Source organism: Cetorhinus maximus, chromosome 26 (assembly GCF_964194155.1).
Source record: "Cetorhinus maximus chromosome 26, sCetMax3.hap1.1, whole genome shotgun sequence".
In the NCBI taxonomy this organism is placed as follows: domain Eukaryota; kingdom Metazoa; phylum Chordata; class Chondrichthyes; order Lamniformes; family Cetorhinidae; genus Cetorhinus; species Cetorhinus maximus.
In genome coordinates, this window is record NC_135904.1 from 8,642,825 (window position 1) to 8,663,032 (window position 20,208).

Below are 20,208 nucleotides of genomic sequence, written 5' to 3' on the forward strand. Positions count from 1 at the left end.
CACTAACGACTTTTAAGGAAGGAAATCTGCCACCTTTACCTGGTCTGGCCTACGTGTGACTCCAGACCCACAGCAATGCGGTTGACTTCTGACTGCAATTGTGTGGCAAGCCACTCAGTTCAAGGGCAATTAGGGATGGGCAATAAATGCTGACCTTGCCAGTGATGCCCACATCCCACGAGAGAATAAAAAAAAAGCCAACATCCCCCCCTGTGGCTAAAGAGCAGTCAGAGGCCAAAAGATCCCAGATTCAGCTGAATAAGAGGGTCTGAATCAGGGCTGAATTTGGGGGCATAACCGGTGCCAACACTTCTGGATTAAAGAGGTCAGAGATCAGCCAGGGAAAGAAAGGAAAGAACTTGCATTTATATAACACCTTTCACAACCTCAGGATGTTCCAAAGCACTTAACAGAGCTTTGAAATGCAATCACTACTGTAATGCAAGAAAGACAGCAGCCAAAACGCACACAGGAAGCTCCCACAAACCGTAATGAGGTACAACACAGTGACACGCAACAGTGAGATTCAAAGAGCTGATTGATATCCAGCATTTCCTCATTGAAGCATCCACTTGTGGAAAGACAAGTGAGTTTGTCCCTCCCCCACCCCATGGTCTACAAGTCTCTGACACTCGCTACCTGGGACGAATATTGGCCCAATGACCCCTTTGCTATGGGTACCTGAGAGTTTCCTGTGCTCCAGGAACCATATCCAGCAAGAAAGAGCAGCTGCAGCAAAGGAGGGGGAGCTCAAATATGAGCAAATCATCTTCAAATCGCTAGTTGGATCACAAGACCAGTATATCCAATGACCCACATATTGCCAGCATTATTATACAAAATCGTGGAACTCACTCTTTAGAATTTCTGTGATAAATTGGGTGAGAAATCAAACTGTTTTGATTTAATGTTGGCTTTTTAGGATTCCAGTAAATTCTTGACTTACAGCATAAGTATTAAATTCATGACATCCACAATTACCCATCCTTCAAATTGTATTAAAACCTGAACTATTGTGCTCAAAGCTGAAAATAAATCTCACCCATCGCTGTAAATCAGCCAAAACATTATGAATAATCTCCGAATTTTCCCTGTGTAAAATCTTCTTGCAGACGATGAGGGAACCTTGGAGAAGAAATCAGACCTTGGGTAACTAACAGCTGTTTCTTTCAGTGAAAAATAAATATGGGGGAGACCAATTTCCGGGCACGATCGCTCGCTCCTGAATCTCCCCAGAACGAGGTCAACCAACAAATTGGAAGCCAGTAGCTTCTGAGACCATCTGCCTGAAACAGGTTTTTGGTCCCTCGAATGTAATAATCAAGGGCCTAACATGTGGTTTGGGAAACTGCTGCCAAATTTGGCATCAGTTGGGTGCAACATGCGCTGAGCATTCTGCATTTACAACAGCCTAAACTGGTGATTCTTAAACGGACAGGTGGAGACCGTTGATGATAAAAAGTTCATTTTTTTGGACGTATGTCATGCCATATTGGGCCCTTCGGTGCCTATTTTCATTGGAATATGTGGCACTTCACAACGTAATATCTAGCCTAGCGATAGTTGCAGGAAATATTGTTAACCTGTTTAAGAGGAGATGCTCTGTTAAAACCTGAGATTACACCTGTTATATATCTCAGAGCAATGCAGAGATGACTCTAGTTTCTACGTGCAATCATTTGGCAGTAACAGAGATTGAGTTTCGATGAAAAAAGAGACATTCTGTCAAAGTTTTTCATCTTGCATTCATCAGGACAGAATCACAAGAATACCAAATCTCAAAGGGAACAACAATTTATACCACTCGAGAATGGGGTGCTGATTGATTGGCAAATGGACTCTGATTAGTAAAGGTGTTGCCATGGAGAATGCACCAGGGAATAGTTAACTGCCAAACTTTTGTTTACATTCAAACTAGGCAAGTCGACTCTGACTGGCCAAGGCATTGCTATGGGGAATAATCCAGGGAATGGCTGTCCTCAAGCTTTTGTTTAGTTGAGAAAGACACAATGCTTAGACATTTATTTTTCATGTTTAAAAAGGACAGGGCCCTGTGTGTGAGTATATGTATCTTCTAGCATGTGTAAGTGAGCCACACTGTGATCTCAACTGATAATCTTAAATTTGTTGTTAGTGTAATTCTTAACATGATCAGGATTATTTAGTAAGTGCTGTCCAATCAGGGAATTACATCTACTGTTGGACACTATGCTCTGAGTTTTGCAAGTATGGGCTGGTTGAGTACGGTCAGTACTTTACCTGCTATGAACAGCTAAAGGCATATACTGTTTGATATGATCCACCAGTCATTGGGACACATGAACTATATGCCTGGCATTACACCAGGACTGAACATCACTCATGTTGCTACTGCACAGTAGCAACATGAAACAACTAGCTTCTCCTGTTGCTCAAATTTTTGAATTTGAATCTCAAAAAATTGAGCAACATGTGAAGAGCTCGCCATTTCACACTGTTACTCTGCAGTAGCAGTACGAGTGGCATTCTCCACTAACAGGATGCTGCTATCAAGCCAAAAAGACGCTCTGCTACCATACAAATGAGTAATGTGGTATGTGAATTTCAGTGCTGGTGTGATGCCAGGTACGTAGGCAGTATGTCTCAATGACTGGTGGATCATATCAAATAGTACATCCTTTCAGCTGCTTGCAATAGGCAAAGTACTGATTGTATACAACCAGCCATGCTTGCAAAACTCAGAACATAGTGTCCAATATGAGGTGTGATTCCATGATTGGACAACACTAACTAAACAATCCCGATTGTGCTAAGAATTACAGTAACAACCAATTTAAGATTATCAATGAAGATTGCAATGTGGCTCACTTATGCGTGCTAGAAGCTACATATATTTACTCACAGAGCCTTGACCTTTACAAACAGAAAGAACATGTCCACTCATTGCACCTTTTTCAACTAAACAAAGCTTTGGGGACAGCCACTCTCTTGGTCATTCCCCATGGCAATGCCATGACCAATCAGAGTCGACTTGCCTGGTTTGAATTTAAACAAAAGTTTGGCAGTTAGCTGTTCCCTGGTGCATTCCCAATTCCTCTACTAATCAGAGTCCAATTGCCAGGCCAGATAATCAGTACCCTCTTCTCATGCAGTATAAATTGTTGTTCCCCTTGAGATTTGGTATTCTTGCAATTTTATCCTGATGAGTGCAAGACAAAAAGCTTTGATAGCATGTCTCTTTTGAGCAATACTCTAGTTTCTACGTGTGTAGTAACATTATTTATAGTGCTTTTAAAATTTCAACACTATACTTCTAGCTCTGGCTTCAAACTCTTTCTACACTTTTGTTTACTCTTCTCTGAGTCCTCATGCAGGCTTAACTAATCAAGCAAAGCGAGCATATATCAGTTACCAGACTCACATAAACACAGAACAATTGAACACTACAGCAGCAGCCACTTGTGAGGTGAGGTGAGATGAGGTACAATGAGTCAGATAAAGACCTTTCACCCCTGGACCTGCGCCCAATCGAAATCCAGGTGGAGCAATTAACTCCTGCCTGTAGGCACAGGGATTGTTCGTCTTAGAGCAGAGAAGGCCAAGAGGAGATTTGATAGCGGTGTTTAAAAACATGAAGGATTTATATAGAATAAATAAAGAGAAACTGTTTCCAATGCCTGAAGGCTCAATAAGCAGGGGGTGCAGATTTAAGGTGATTGACAAAAGAACCAGAGTAATCAGGAGAAAAAACTTTAGGCATAATGAGTTTAGAATTTGGAATGCACTATCCAATAGGGAGGTGGAAGCAGATTCAATAGCCGCTTTTGAAAAGGAACTGGATAAATACTTGAAGGAGAAATGATTAGAGGGGTATGGGGGAAGGGGAATGGGGCTATTTGGAAGGATTGAAATGGGCTCAGACCTTTCTACTCTAATATCCCGCAAGATAATTTAAAAGACTATTGATATTTCTAACTGACTCACAAGAAGAAAGGTCACAGCCTCTTTGGTTCACCTTCAAAGAGAGTGAGGAGGTGTCAGCTGTGGCTCAGTTCATAGCATCCTCGCCTTTGAATCAGAGGGTTGTGTGTTCATGTCCCACTCCCGGAAACCAAGAACTGTGATTGTACTCGAAAGAGTTGCAATCTGTGACTGTTGATAACTCCAAAGAGAGTGAAAAATCCCTTTTTTTTTTCGGTTCTCAAGGCAAGATGTAAATTTGTAGTTGAATGGAACAGTTTGGATTATGTCTTCGATCAATTGGTCCAAGACATTGAGACAAGTGCAGCTGGATTCCCATGGCTAAAGAGCTCCACTCCAAACCCTAGCTTCACTCCACTGTTGGCTGCCTTGAGGTATTCTTCTGCACTCAATTTCTTATCCAAAACACGCAGCTGGCCTCCTCCCCCTTCTTGCTCGTTTATCTGGAGACAATTTAACACTCTTTCCGTTAAGGAAACAATGGGACACTCAGTTTAAATTACACTTTCCAAGTTTCCAGGGGACAGTGAGTCAGTAATGATTGGAAAAATAAAGGGGTAAAACTGTATCAGCTCATGACCTGAAATACAAACAGAAAATATAGAAAGATGCACCAGATTGTTCGATGCCTGGCAAATTAAGAGGGAAGACAGATTAAAAGAAAGGCTTGCATTTATATAGCAGCTTTCATGAGCTCAGCATGTCGCAAAGCACTTTACAGTCAATGAAATGCTTTTGAATTGATATCATTGTTGTACTTGTTGGAAATGTGCAGCTAACTTATGCATAGCAAGCTCCCACAAACAAGAATGTAATAATAATTAGATAGTTGCTGTTTTAGTGCCATTGGTTATGGAATAAATACTGACCAGGACTCCAGGGAGAAGTCTTCAAATAGTGCTGTGGGTTTTTTTTAATATCCATCTGAGAGGGCCTCGATCAGTTCAACATCTCACCTGAAAGATAACAACATCCAACAAAGTTGCTCTCCCTCAGTACTTCACTGAAGTGATAGCCAGATTTTGTGCTCGAGTCTCAGGAATGGAACTTGGACTCATAACCTTATGACCCAGAGGCAGGAGTGCTTCCCATTGAGTCACAGCTGATGCTGAGTATACCCCTTTCATCAGAACCCTGGTCTGGATCGGCTCTTTTTCTCTTCTCCAAATTGGTTGTCCCATTATGTTTTGTTTACGTTATTTGTTTTTATTTCATATCTGCTGTGCTAGACACAGAGGCCCAAATTTTCCAATGAGTTGCCTGGGATCATGCATTGTCCCAGTCTCAATTAGTAAGGCCAGAGGCCCAAGATCGAGTGCTGTGCAGGCCTACTCTTTTTGGTGCGGGCTGCCACAAACCAATTTCTAGGCCCATTACATTTCCGGTGTGTTCCCTTCATCCAAAATCTGGCGGAGGATTTGGCCTCAAAGCTTGAGATCCTGTCTTGTCTCTTTCCTGGTGCTGGCTTGACCTGCTGTGTATTTCTGACGTTTCCTATTGTTAGCTCAGTAGTCACTGGAGTTGGCCGGAGAGAAGTGTTGACTCACATTCTTGCTCTTAGTTCAATCAGTGTTGATGGAGATCAGCCATGGTCGTATTGAATGGCAGCTCAATGGGAAAAAAAACAGTAAACACTGGGAAATAAGAGTACTGGTCTGAACTGACATTCTATTTTAAGGTATACAAGACCAGTTTGGACTAGTACTCTTAGTTCCCAGTTCTTGCTGTTTTTTCCCATTGGTTAAGCAGGCTCAATGGGCCATGTGGTCCATTCCTGCTCCCATTTCTTATGTTCTTATTAGTGGTGCCCAAGTCATTACAACCTCATCAAATAAGATAGACAGACATTTGGAAAATGAACCTCTCTGACAGATGAAAAGTTGTTAGGGTTTTTATAATGTTTTACTGGTGGGCCATTGTGGTGCCACCCATTGTTGTAGAATGCGCTAAGCCAGGATTCTAGTAAAGAAGAGCTGGAGGCATATCAGTGTATTTACTTAAAAGATAGTTTATTTACAGTATGTTCATAGTGGGTTACAGGGGAGGCATATCTCTCTTCAGGGCTACTTGTCAGCTGCCTACAGTACCTAGCAAATGACTGCCTGATGTGGGGAGGCGGTGGTATAGTGGTATTGTCACTGGAATAGTAATCCAGAAACCTAGGGTAATGCTCTGGGGACCCGGGCATGAATCCCACCACCACAGCAGATGGTGAAATTTGAATTCAATAAAAACCTGAAATGAAAAGCCTGATGACCATGACGCCATTGATGGTTGTCGTAAAAACCCATCTGGTTCACTAATGTCCCTTTAGGGAAGGAAATCTGCCGTCCTTACCTGGTCTGGCCTACGTGTGACTCCAGACCCACAGCGACGTGGTTGGCTCTTAAATGCCCTCTGAACAAGGGTGATTAGCGATAGGCAATAAATGCTGCCCTAGCCAGCAACGTCCACATCCCGTGAATGAATTTTAAAAAGTGCTACATCATCATGTGCCTCATAGATTAGCATATCCATTCTTGTTAACCCTTTCTACTACACCCATGTCATGTGATTTTTGAATCCTAAAGGAGCCTCTACTCTTTGCTGGATTTTTTATTCTTCACTCCACCTTCTCTCCTATTCTGCTGTTGCCATTTAGCCTTCTTCCGGACCCATGCTTTGTTTCCACACTTGCCTCGTTATTGCCTCCCTTTGTCTTGGATCATCATCCCTATTGCTATTTAACACTCCTGCCCTCCACTTGACCACAGACTTCTCTTTTCCCAGGGTCTGTACTAAAAACTTTCATCACTAACTTCTCCCAGCTCTGAAGAAAGGTCATCGACCAGAAACATCAAATCTCCCTAAAGGTGCTACCTGGTCTGCCGAGTATTTACCGTTTTCGATTTTTGAATCCTCGACTTAATTTTTAAACTCTGTCTTTGACCAATTCCTGTCAGCTGTTGACGGCCTCTCCAGGACAAGATTGCAGCAGATTAACACATTGTGCCACCTGAACGGATCAGAAAGATCCCGTCACCATGGGCAGAATCTTGCCCTTGTCGGGCGGGCTCAGAGGGGGGCAGACGAGGGTGGTCGGGAAGCCGACCACCGCCCACGATCAAGGCCAGACCACGATTTCACGTTGTGGGCCAATTAAGGCTGCCTTAAGGCCACAGGCGCTGCCTGTGCGGGCGGGGGAGGAGGGTGTGCGGGGCAAGCGGGGAACTTGAGCGCTTGTGAATCTCCCTGAGGCCCAGAGCTGCCTCAGGGAGATGAAGAGTTTTAAAAGTAACAAATAAAGATTTTTAAAATGTTATAAAACATGTCCCCTCATGTGACAGAGTCACAAGAGTAGGGACATGTTAGAAATGAATTTTAAAAGTTTTTATTGTATTTTTATTTGATGTTGGAAACCTCATCCCGCCCGTGGATGAGGTTTCCAAAATAATGCAAAGGCCACTTGGGCTTTTCGCCTGCCCGCCAACCATTAGGTTGGACGGGCAGCGAAAAATGTAGGTTAATTATCTTTTTAATGGCCTTCATAGGCCTTTTAATTATCGGTGGGTGCGCTGCCGACTCCTGCGCGCGCCCACCGGCCGAAACATCGCACAACTGCCCGTTGAACACTCACCCGATGTCAACACACGTCATTTTACGCTCGAGCGGGTCAGGCGCACGCCCGCCCACCGAGGTAAAAATTCTGCCTCGTATTTTGTGCGTTACCTACTATTTCAGCCTTGCTGTTATCCAGCAGACTTGTCTCATCTTTTTGCTTTCATAATTTTTAAACAGAAGGCCTCAACCAACAGAAAACTATCTTTGGTGGCCAAATCACAGAAAAAGTGACTGTTCCAACCTCCTATTTGAAGGAGAGAGAAATGGTGGCAAGAGGCCAACATACCAAGAAAATAAACATTTATTTAAAGGGAGGTTATGGGCATTCATTCTCCTTCCGTTAATTTTAGCAAGAAGAAAAAGTAGGACCTCCAATTTTAAACATGGCCAGATTTTGTTAATGAAGTGGAAGTGGTGGAAAATCACAGAGGCTAACATCGCTACGTGGAGTAAACGTAGGGTTGGTGGGGAAGTGGATGGGGAATCCTTGGCCAGGGACACCTAAGCGTTCCTGGTGGGGCTGAGTATATATTGTGTCCTGGCGTCCAAGTCCAGTCTCTCTCTTTCGGATGTTAGCTGACCTGCTGTGCATTCCCACCAGTTTCTCGTTTTACCAATATCACGGGAGCACCTTTCCCTCCCCGCTGCTCTCCTAACCTGAGGCAAAGCATGAAGAGCCAACTAAGAATAAAAAGGTACAGTGTCTCAAAACGACAACCTCAAGACCGAGGACGTGCCAGGATTCAGATCTTGCCAGATTTCAGGCCGGGCAGTTCGGACCATAGGTGATTCAGGTCGGGTATGGTCAAGGGTCACTCGGAGCGTGGGAATTGACTGGCATGTAAGCAGCGAAGGGGGATAGCTAGTCAGGGGAGGCACTACACCACGCTAAGGCAGCACCTAACTGAATTGTTCAGGTAAGTCTTTTTTTTATTTTACTCAATTAAGAGCATGGCACATACTAAAAATGTCTGGTTTTTGGACAATCCAGTTTTTGGACAGTCGGATTTGAGACACTATACTGTAGCTCTCACAAATATCTTTTTCTCCCCTCCTCCATTCTTCCTTACATCCTCTGTTCAGGGTTTGAGACGACTCCTGTTTCCTGTGCCCCTCCACAGACAATTTTAAACAAAGAAATAGGACATGAGTTTGGCAATTGCACCCCAATCGCCTTAAAGGATACAAGCAGGATCCTCAGTCTAGTTTCCGTTTGTCCCAGTCCAGTTCACATTCATTATCTTCTGTCTTATTAAACCCACAAATATCTTGCTAAAATAAAAAAAGAGGATGAGAACATTTGCCATATATATTCCAGGCTTGTGGTGACATGGCTATGTTTTTTGGCCCCTTCTCTAAGCTCAAACGCCAGGAAAGTGAGACCCTGTTAGGAAGGTCAACTTACATTTTCAAGGGGGAAAAAATCTTTTAATCAGTCTACCTATCAGGAGTTCATTTCCTTAACAGATGGATTGCAGAGGAAGAATAGTCACTTTGGCATATTTCTCCTGCGTGTGGGACATCCGTTTCATCTAAGCAACAGTAAAAGATTCTTCCAACTTTTAAAATATGCATCGCTCCTTTTTTTAAAAAAAAGATTATATGTAGCTCTCTCTGTGGAGTGAATTCCTCCAACTGGAAAAATGTACATAATCAAAGATTTATTGATTTAATAGTGTTCTTGGAACAAATTCAGCAAAATAAAGTAGGGTATAGGGTTCTTTCTGATTTTGAAACTGTAGCTTTTAAAAGGGAAATTGAATTTTTTTTCTTTTGAGTTGTCCTGCAACAATTGAAGAAAGGCTTCTTGGTCACTTTGTTGGTATTACTGTACCCAATCGTTCAGACATTCTTGGGTTGTTTGCCATTCTGCTGCGGCTGGTTCCAATTCTCAGTGGAAAGGGGAATGGTTTGGTTCTTCAATATTTTCAGTAGTGCTTGCTAACCTACATTGACAATGCTTCAATTTTAAAAATTCACACCCTTGTTTCCAAACCCCTCCACGGCCTCCCCCCTCCCTCTCTCTGTAATCTCCTCCAGCCCTACAACCCTCTGAGATTGCTATGCCCCTCCAATTCTGGTTTCTTGCGAATCCCCCATTTTAATCGCTCCACCGTTGGCAGCCGTGCCTTCCAATGCCTGCCTCCTAAGCTCTGGATTTCCCTCCCTAGCCATCCCTGTCTCTTTCCCCTCCTTTAAGATGATCCTTAAAACCTACATCATTGACCAATCTGTCCCAATATCTGCTCAAGGGGCTCAGTGTCAAATTTTATTTGGTAACGCTCCTGTGAAACACCTCGGGATGTTTTACTATGTTAAAGATGCTATATAAATGCAAGTCGTTGCTGTATTAATTATGACCTCAATTATTTCCACCTTCCATGTGCAGGATGGGATACTACTTGGCGCTGTGGGGGCCTATGATTGGACAGGTGCCGTCTTAAAACAAACCAGTCATGGACGGGTGATCCCTCCCAAGGACGCCTACATGAAGGAATTTCCAGAGGAACTGAAGAACCATGGGGCCTATCTTGGTAAGTGTGATCATTTGCCTGTGTAATTGTCACCACTCTTCAGATGTAACTTGTTCTGTGAAGCCCATTGTGATTTTCTTAAACTACTGATACCGGGCAGAGCACATCGTTAATCATCAATATCACTGCCTGCTGCAGGAGCACTGAACGCAGGTATAAAGGGGCATTGTCACCCTTGTAAGGTTAGTGGTTAGACAAGTCTTTGCATCTTGGTTTTTACTCATGACATGCAATGGTGCCATTTAAATTACAGAAACATGCTTCGATGTAATATTGTTGAACGATATAACAATGAAGGTGAACTTGGATCTTTCGTTCATGAAGAGAGCAAAACTTGCATTTATATAGCACCTTTCACAGCCTCAGTACATCCCAAAGCATTTTGCAGTCAATGAAGAACTTTTGGAGTGTAATCACCATCCTAATGCAGGAAAGTGTAATGGGAGGGAATGAGAAACAGTCTGACCCATTATAATTCCGTACATGGGAATTTGGGGGATATGGTTTCATCCATTGATTTCCTTGCGTGGGAGAAAGAAATGGAAAGTAACAGTAAAATGGTTTATCCATTGGAATTGTGTACCACACAGACGGGAGATGGATTGGTCCATATCCTGTTCTGTTACTAGCCTGCCTTTAGCTGAATAAAATACCAAAAAAAGATTTGTGACATTCAAGACACGGGAGTGGGTCTAGGTGAATTCCTCATGCAGAGAGTCGGCACGGACACAATGGGCCAAATGGCCTCCTCCTGTGATGAGACCGATCCATGATTCAGGCTGCATCTGTTGAGAGAACACAAGTTAATATTGGAGATACACAATATCACAGAATCACAGAATTGTAATGGTGCAGAAGGAGACCATTCAACCCATCATGTCTGTACCGGCTTTCTGAATGAGCATTATGATTTAGTGCTCCTGCCTTTTCTCTGTATCTTTGTACATTTTTCCTATTCAAATAATCATCTAATTCCCTCTTGAACGCCTGGATTGAACCTGCCTCCACCACAATTCCAGGCAGTGCATTCCAGACTCGAACCACTCGCTGTGTGAAAAAGCTTTTTCTTACATCGCGTTTGCTTCTTTTGCAAATCACTTAAACCTGTGCCCTCTCGTTCTTGATACTTTTACGAACAGAACAGCTCCCCCCTATCTACTCTATCCAGCCCCCTCATGATTTCCAACACCTCTATCAAATCTCCTCTTAGCCGTCTCCTGTCCAAGGAGAACAGTCCCAACCTCCCCAATCCATCGTCATAACTGAAGTTTCTCACCCCTGGATCCTTTGCCTTTCCTCAGAACTGTCTTTATCTGGAGTTAGTTGCTAGGTGTAATCTTACTGAGTTCAGTGCTCTTTATCTCCCTGCCTTTCACTGTTACATCTCATTTCTTCCCCTTGTTTGTAAAAATGTGCCAGATTGGGGGAGTCAGTTCCTTCACTGAAATCTGCATTCTTTATGCACATTGCAGACCTGAAACTGAGCAATGCTGCTAAACAATGAGAAGCATGCACCGTGAAGCTTCAGATGTGATCTTGTAGCTCGGCAGTTGTTAAATGTGGTTTCTTTCCCTCAAGATTTATTTTGTTTCTATCAGGACATTCCTTGTTAATTAGCGCAATGTTGTCAAATGTCTAACAGAGAAACAATGTTCCAAATCCTCAGTGATTTGACCAATTTGGAGCATCTTTAATAAACTTTGGTTCCATAGTTCTGATTTCAAACATGTGAGCTTTGTACTGTATGAAATGCAGCAGCCAATCGGTGCACAGCAAGATCCCACAACGACCCTATAGACCATCTTTTTTAGTTGTTGATTGGTAGATAAATGTTGAGAGAGAACTCCCCTGCTCTGCTTCGAATAGTGCCACGATGATCGATTATGTACCTTGAGTGAGCAGATAGTCTCTCAGTCTAAAGTCTCAACCGAATGACGGCAGTTCCAACAGTGCGGCACCCCCCTCAGTACTGCGCACTGGAGAGTCAGCCCCGATGGTGTGCACAGCTCTCCATGAGTGGGGTCTAGAACCCACAACCTTCTGACTCAGAGGGAGTTACGGCAAAAGGAGGCTTTGATACCCAGGAGATCCTAGTACTCTGCGTTTTATTTTTCAGGTTACACCATTACTTCAGTGATGCCGAAATCAGGCAAAAGATGGTACGTGTCAGGTGCTCCCAGATTCAATCACACCGGGAAAGTCATTATATTCACAATGAAGAACAATGGAAGTGTCACAATTCAACAGTCTCTGAAGGGGCAGCAGGTTAGTGAAGCTTCTGAATCCATGCTTAGGGTATGTTGCCATCCCATGTCAGCCTTTCTACACATGTGCAAGACAGATGTGGATCACATGCGTGCAAGTCTATTCCCAATTACATGCCTACATCAGTTGTGTGCAGTCCGTATTGTTATAGGGCAAGTGTTACTGGGCTCATCAAAGTTCCAATCCCAACCCTCTTCTGCCGCAGCTGACACCCAGATCATTGTAGTACATATCTGCCACTCTGCTTGAAAGGATTGACAGCAACCTGCTTCAGTGTAAAAACGAGCTTGTATCTGCCTGGCGAGCACTGCTGTGTGCTGACATGTGTTATTGTAAACCCTGGGACGTCTGGAAAAATGGGAAAAATTCTCTCCCATTTTTAATAAATTTATAAATTTTAATAAATTTCATGCAATAGTTTTCCTTCAAGGGAATTCATGCATCCACTTTCGTTACCTTCTGCATTTGATCTCCTCCTGATGTTTTCTAATTATTAATCCATTCAGCGCACCAGCAGTTCTCTTTGCAACTCAGGCTAAAGTCAGTTGAAATATGGAACTAATTAAGTTAGACTATCCCTGCGCTCTCTCCATTCCCAGTCCTTCCTGCCTCTGACCTTGTGCACATTCCGACTATCCTCGTAATTGTACCCAAAAACTGGACTGAGTGCCACATCACTGGTCTCAGCATTGCCTGATACAATGTCCTCCTCACCTCCTTGTTCAGTATCCCAGAGGCTGGGACTTGACAGCTATATTTACTTTGGCAAGACATTTAAAAACAGAGATTATAAATCACTGATTAATAATTTTCCTGCTACATTTATTTCAGATTGGATCATACTTTGGAAGTGAAATAGCTCCATTGGATGTGGATGCTGATGGGGTGACAGATGTTTTATTGGTCGGTGCTCCCATGTATTTCGCTGATGGTAGAGAGAAGGGTAAAGTCTACATCTATTCCCTCCACGAGGTAATTGTTAGGATGTTTTCTTTGTATGGCCTGGACTTTCCTGGGATCTGCTGTGGCTCCATTACCTTTCCATAGCACTTCCAGCAAAGTTACAGCGATGGAGCAGGAGCCCATTTGAAGAAATTCCCAGCCTGTGTTAATTTTGAGCTCACCAGGCTGGAGGCTAAAGAGGCTGCTCAGTGTATAGACATTTCACCCAGGCCAGAAGGTTGTGGGTTTGACTGCACTGCCGCATGTCCCAAGTTAGGCATGCAGTTGGGACATGCAACAATTGGTCTCAGTGCCTCAGGCTGGTCAGTTTTGGGTGGGGTGGGTGGGAGGGGGAGTGGTGGGGGGGTGATCAGTGAAGGAGAGGAGGAAATCAGTCAAACTTCCCATTCTGATTATTCTGCAGTTGCTCTAGCTCCGTGTGGATAGCAGTTTGACTTGTGGATTATGCGTTCAAATAGCCTACCACTCGAACTCTAAAATAACACGTGGGAAAATAGGCATTCAAACAGGGTGCTGGATGACAGTTGACATCTTTGAACCAAACACCAGCAAGGAGTCAGTGCCTTCAGAGAGGAGGGGAAGAAAACAATCCTGGATGGCCCTGAAACCCTCCAAACAGAAGATGACTATGTGGGGGGTAGGATTAGTAAACCTGCGGATGACACAAAGATTGGCCAGGTGGTTAATAGTGAGGTTGAGCGTCTTGGGCTACAGGAAGATATAGACAGGATGGTCAAATGGGCAGATAAGTGGCAGACGGAATTTAACCCTGAAAAGTGTGAGGTGATACACTTTGGAAGGAGTAATTTGACAAGGAATTATTCAATAAACGGCATGACACTAGGAAGTTCTGAGCAACAAAGGGACCTTGGCGTGTGTGTCCATAGATCTCTGAAGGCGGAGGGGCATGTTAGTGGGGTGGTGAAAAAGGCATATGGGACACTTGCCTTTATCAATCGAGGCATAGATTACAAAAGTAGGGAGATCATGTTGGAGTTGTACAGAACCTTGGTGAGGCCACAGTTGGAGTACTGTGTGCAGTTCTGGTCGCCACATTATAGGAAGGATGTGATTGCACTGGAGGGGGTGCAGAGGAGATTCACCAGGATGTTGCCTGGGATGAAACATTTAACTTATGTAGAGAGGTTGGATAGTCTTGGGTTGTTTTCATTGGAGCAGAGGAGACTGAGGGGTGACCTGATCGAGGTGTGCAAGATTATGAGGGGCACGGACAGGGTGGATAGGGAGCAGCTGTTCCCCTTAGTTGAAGGGTCAGTCACAAGGGGACATAAGTTCAAGGTGAGGCGCAGGAGGTTTGGGGGGATGTGAGGAAAAACTTTTTTACCCAGAGGGTGGTGACAGTCTGGAATGCACTGCCTGGGAAGATGGTGGAGGCGGGTTGCCTCACATCCTTTATAAAGTACCTGGATGAGCACTTGGCACGTCATAACATTCAAGGCTATGGGCCAAGTGCTGGTAAATGGGATTCGGTTGGTAGGTCAGGTGTTTCTCACGTGTCGGTGCAGACTCGATGGGCCGAAGGGCCTCTTCTGCACTGTGTGATTCTGTGAACACAACACCCTGACTTGGAACTATATCAACACTGTTCCTTCAAACCCTGGGACTCCCTTTCTAACAGCACTGTGGGTGATCCTACGCTACATGGACTGCAGTGGTTCAAGAAGGTGACTTAGCACCACCTTCTAGTAAGGGTGGGCAATAAATGCTGACCTGACCAACGATGCTCATATCTCAAGAACATTTACCTTTAAAAACCATAAATTAGAAGGAAATGGAAAAGACATTTTCTGCCATAAGTGGTGGGAGGGTGGGGCCTTTAAACTCTGGCGGGGGGTGAGGAGCTGTAAGCAGGTCTTTGTCAGAGGCCATGACTGGGGGAGATCCAAGGTCTCCCTGAGGAATTTAATCTACCCTGACATGAGCTTTTCTGGGGCTATTCAGAAGCCTCAGTTCTCAGCTTAGGGGAGGTTAATTGATCCAGGCAGCCCACTTAATCCATCACGTGCGGGGGATGCAAAGAAGATTTTTTGTGGGCCCTTTCATGACCTCTTCTCCATGACAGCTGCAATGTGCCAGCCAGAAGTTCACACAGGCGCCACTCTGCAGGTCTCCCACTTGCCCATCCCCACAGGTCAGGATGGCCCCTGTCTCTGCAGGCGTCTGTTGAAATCGGTTTTAATTAGCGTTCAGTATTCCACACACTGACATCATTGAGGGGAGGGGGTGGTGGGGAGGTTGGAGGGGATCCAGGGAGAGGGAAGGTGGAGAGAGGGCATCAAGAGACAGGAAGCAGGAGAGAAGGGAACGTGAGACTGGAAGTCTAAGAGAGGAAGGGCCCCAGAAGGAAAAGAACAGTTTGGACCAATACTCGCCAGTTTTTACTGGTGTTCCATTTTAAGGTATATAAGACCATTTCGGACCAATATTCCTATTTTCCCATTTTTAACATTTTTTCCTTCTGGGACGTTGGAGGGGGGGTTGCAGGGACCCTGAATGTGGACCCTGAGAATGAGAAATGAGAGCGAGAGCAGAGGGAGACAGGGAGCCTGGGGGAGAGGGGCACTGTTAGAGTGTCCGGACAGGACAGCAGAACTTAGATAGAACAGGGCCAGGCCAGGGGAAGGTGAAATAACTCCCCAGAGTCACAGCTACAGTAACATCCAGCAGAGTGACAACCCCCTTCTCTTAGTGACTTAAACCCCTTCTAATATTATGCTTAAGTACGTACAGTGCTATGACTCACCGTGGGATATATTCTTTGTATCTTCAATTTTAGCGCAAGATTTTGCATTAACATTCAGAACCTATTGGTTTGTTTTACAGAGGTTTTTCATTTTCAGTAGTTTTCTGGAAATTTCTGACAAATCCCAGAACTCTCGCTTTGGTTCTGCAATCGCTGCAGCTCGTGACCTCAACCATGACTCGTTCAATGATGTGGTGGTTGGTGCACCATTGGAGGATGATCATCATGGAGCAATTTATGTGTTTCACGGATATGAGAAAAACATCCTCAAGGACTACAAACAGGTAAGACAGACAGTGAACAGCACCTCCTCCTCCTCCAGTTCCAACACGTAGGGACCTGATTTGGGCGACTCGGTCCCCAGTTTGGCACCTCGTGGACGGGAATGCAGGGCGGAGACTGGGCTGGAACACAGTGGGACTGTTTCTGCAGCCGAATCCCTATTTAACAAGGGGGCAGTTCTGAAGGATGTTCCCACTTACACATTATGTGAGCCAGAAAGCAGAGAAAGAGGGACTTGTAAAAGATTATCTAAGGAAAGCTAACTGTAGAAAAGATAGGTTAGCTTAAATTACACCGGAAAACAGTTGTAAAAATAAGGACAGAGAGTAAACATGAAAGAAGGATTGGGAGAAAGGATGACAGGGTGAGCATAATTAGCGAGATTTAAATTATAATTGGTGCCTATGACTTGTGGTTTATTTTAGTAATCTGATAGACATATTTTTGCAGCAATTCCTCATATTTAAATGGTTACAACAGTTTTAATATTCCTTTCAGTTTCTCAGGACATTTTAATTAGCCAATGTGCTATTGTAAATTCTGCTTCCTCCCAAGGCAAATTCGTACCCCACCACCGTGGAATTTCCATCCCCATTCAAATGCTGATGACGTGTAATTTTAAATAATAATGTTAGGAAATAATAATAGGAAGGTCATTGACCAGAAACTGAACTGAACTAGCCATACTGTGGCTACAAGAACAGTTCAGCGGCTAGGAATCCTGCAGCGAGTAACTCACCTCCTGACTCCCCAAAGCCTGTCCACATCAACAAGGTACAAGTCAGAAGTGTGATGGAATATTCTCCACTTGCCTGGATGAGTGCAGCTCCAACAACACTCAAGAAGCTTGACACCATCCAGTACAAAGCAGCCCCGCTTGACTGGCACCTCATCCACAAACATTCATTCCCTCCACCACTGATGCACAGTAGCAGCAGTGTGTACCATCTACAAGATGCACTGCAGGAACTCACCAAGTCTCCTTAGACAGCACCTTCCAAACCCACGACCACCACCACCTGGAAGGACAAGGGGCAGCAGACACATGGGAACATTACCACCTGGAAGTTCCCCTCCAAGTCACTCATCATCCTGACTTGGAAATATATCGCCGTTCCTTCACTGTCACTGGGTCAAAATCCTGGTTCTCCCGTTCTAACAGCACTGTGGGTGTACCTACACCACATGGACTGCAACGGTTCAAGAAGGCGGCTCAGCACCACCTCCTCAAGGGCAATTAAGGATGGTCAATAAATGCTGGCCTAGTGGGGGATTCAGCGATGGTATTGAATGTCAAGGGGTGATGGTTAGATTCTCTCTTATTGGAGATGGTCATTGCCTGGCACTTGCGTGGTGCGAATGTTACTTGCCATTTGTCAGCCCAAGTCTGGATATTGTCCAGATCTTGCTGCATTTGGACATGGACTACTTCAGTATCTGAGGAGCCATAAATGGTGCTGAACATTGTGCAATCATCTCCACTTCTGACCTTATGATGGAAGGAAGGTCATTGATGAAGCAGCTGAAGATGATTGGCCCTAGGAACCTGAGGAACTCCTACAGTGATGTCCTGGTATTGAGATGATTGACCTCCAAGAACTACAACCACCTTCCTTTGTGTTAGGTACAGCTCCAAGAACTCTTATGTGCTAGCTAACCAAACACTTGGTCAAACAGGTTTTAAACAGCATCTTAAGTGATAGAGAGGGGGCGGGGAGGAGAAAAGGTTTGGAGAGGGACTTCCAGAGCCGATCATATAAGGAAGTTTGTACAATTAGATGCAGTGTATACACCACATTGTGAGGTAATGAGTGTTCCAGTGTGAAGCCTCGGTTTGCTGCAATGTGATTTACTGGAGCTGATTAAGACGGAAGAAATTTCACATTAATCCAGCATATTTACTGGAAACTAGTAATTGATTCTGCCTGTGCTTTAACTCACCCAGATGTTGAGGCAAGGCTCTTTACTTCTCTTTCTTTGGTTCCCGTTCATTGTATGTGTCCGTCCAATGGTTGTATTTTCACCCTTTGCATCCAGTACTGGGATTTCGATTGTAAAAATCAGGGTGCTGGAGACTTGCTGACCAGAGGGATTGAGTTTACCTGAGGGTCTGTGGCAGTGGTATCTCTGCAATGAGTCTCATTGCCTCTGAGACACTGAAGATGCTGGGCCTCCATCGTGAGGAATCACACATTCTGGAGTCTTCCCTGAGGAATCGAGGACTTTGAGGTCTAAGAAAGCAAGGGGGCTGGGCCTTCACCTGTGAAATAGGGTCCTCACTCCTCTCTTCAGTAACTCAACTGAAAAATCTCTCCATTCAATCCAATCAATGGAATATACTGGCTACATTGTACATTAGGCACCTAATGTTTCGCTAAGGACAGTAGTGAGTGAGACATCTGCTCTCTCAGGTAAATATAAAAGATCCCACAGCAAGGGAGTTCTCCCTTGTGTCAAGACCTATATTTATCCCTCAACCAACACCTAGAAGAAATGGGTGATCTAGTCATTACCTCATTGCTGTTTGTGGGAGCTTGCTGTGTACAAATTGGTTGCTGCGTTTCCTATATTACAACAGTGATTACAATTTAGAAATATTTCATGGCCTGTGAAGTGCTTTGTGACATCTGAGGTTAAATGCTTCATTAATGCAAGTCTCTTTTTTAATTCAAAATTAAGCTCAGTGTCCAATAAATATTCTTAAACATACTTTCACAGTACCAAAGGTTTTTGTGCCAATGTCACAATTTCTCAATTAATAGAATGTGACATTGACAGGTGTAATTGAACTGTGAGTGAGTTATGTTGCTGAGACTGTTAGTATTTAATAATTTCTGTAGGTAATTATGAGGTTCTGTGTTTACTTGAGTGAAAACAAATGTTCTTAATAACTTAAATAGGCAGAATAATGTAAGTCAAAAAGAACTCCATTGCTTTTTTTATAGCCCTTACATATTTTTCTCATTGCTCCCTTCTTCCTCCTTTTCCAATATTTCAAGCAAGTGATTTGGCAATGTTCGGATCTGTTCAGAAGCCAGGATGTAACACATAGTGTCTGGGATTTACAATCCCAAATTGTTTGTACCCAGGTGGGCACAGAAATTGTAGAGATTTACAGGACTTGTCAGTGAATGGTGGGCCACATATCTACTCCCATAGTCACCATTACATCAGTGCTTACAAACCAACATGACTGGCTCCCAGTCTAGCACATCACAGAGGCTAGGAATCCTGCAATGAGTAACTCACTTCCTGACTCCCCAAAGCCTGTCCACCATCTACAAGGCACAAGTCAGGAGTGTGATTAAATACTGCCCACTTGCCTGGATGAGTGCAGCTCCAACAACACTCAAGAAGCTTGACACCATCCAAGACAAAGCAGCCCACTTGATTGGCATCACATCCACAAACATTCACTCTCTCCACCACCAACGCACAGTAGCAGCAGTGTGTACCATCTACAATATACACTGCGGGAACTCACCAAGGCTCCTTAGACAGCACCTTCCAAACCCATGACCACTACCATCTGGAAGGACAAGGGAAGCAGACACATGGGAACACCATCACCTGGAAGTTCCCCTCCAAGTCACTCACCATCCTGACTTGGAAATATATCGCCGTTCCTTCACTGAGGCTGGGTTAAAATCCTGGAACTCCCTCCCTAAAAGCACTGTGCTGTTAGGCACCACATGGACTGCAGCGGTTCAAGAAGGCAGCTCACCACCACTTTCTCAAGGGCAACTAGGGATGGGCAATAAATGCTGGCCCAGCCAGCAAAGTCCACATCCTCTGAATGAATTTTTAAAAAACACTTCCATTTTAAATTTTCACTCTCTG

The 20,208-nt window shown here is 44.2% G+C and overlaps 1 protein-coding gene across 1 annotated transcript in view; it reads left to right on the forward strand.

The window, feature by feature from the left end:
- itga11a (integrin, alpha 11a) overlaps positions 1-20,208 on the forward strand; it is a 138,670-nt gene that overhangs the window by 72,393 nt on the left and 46,069 nt on the right. The window contains exons 11-14 of the mRNA XM_078530067.1: positions 9,950-10,094; positions 12,211-12,359; positions 13,191-13,331; positions 16,167-16,370. Of these exons, the coding sequence (XP_078386193.1) occupies positions 9,950-10,094; positions 12,211-12,359; positions 13,191-13,331; positions 16,167-16,370 (639 nt within the window). The remainder of the gene's footprint in view (positions 1-9,949; positions 10,095-12,210; positions 12,360-13,190; positions 13,332-16,166; positions 16,371-20,208) is intronic.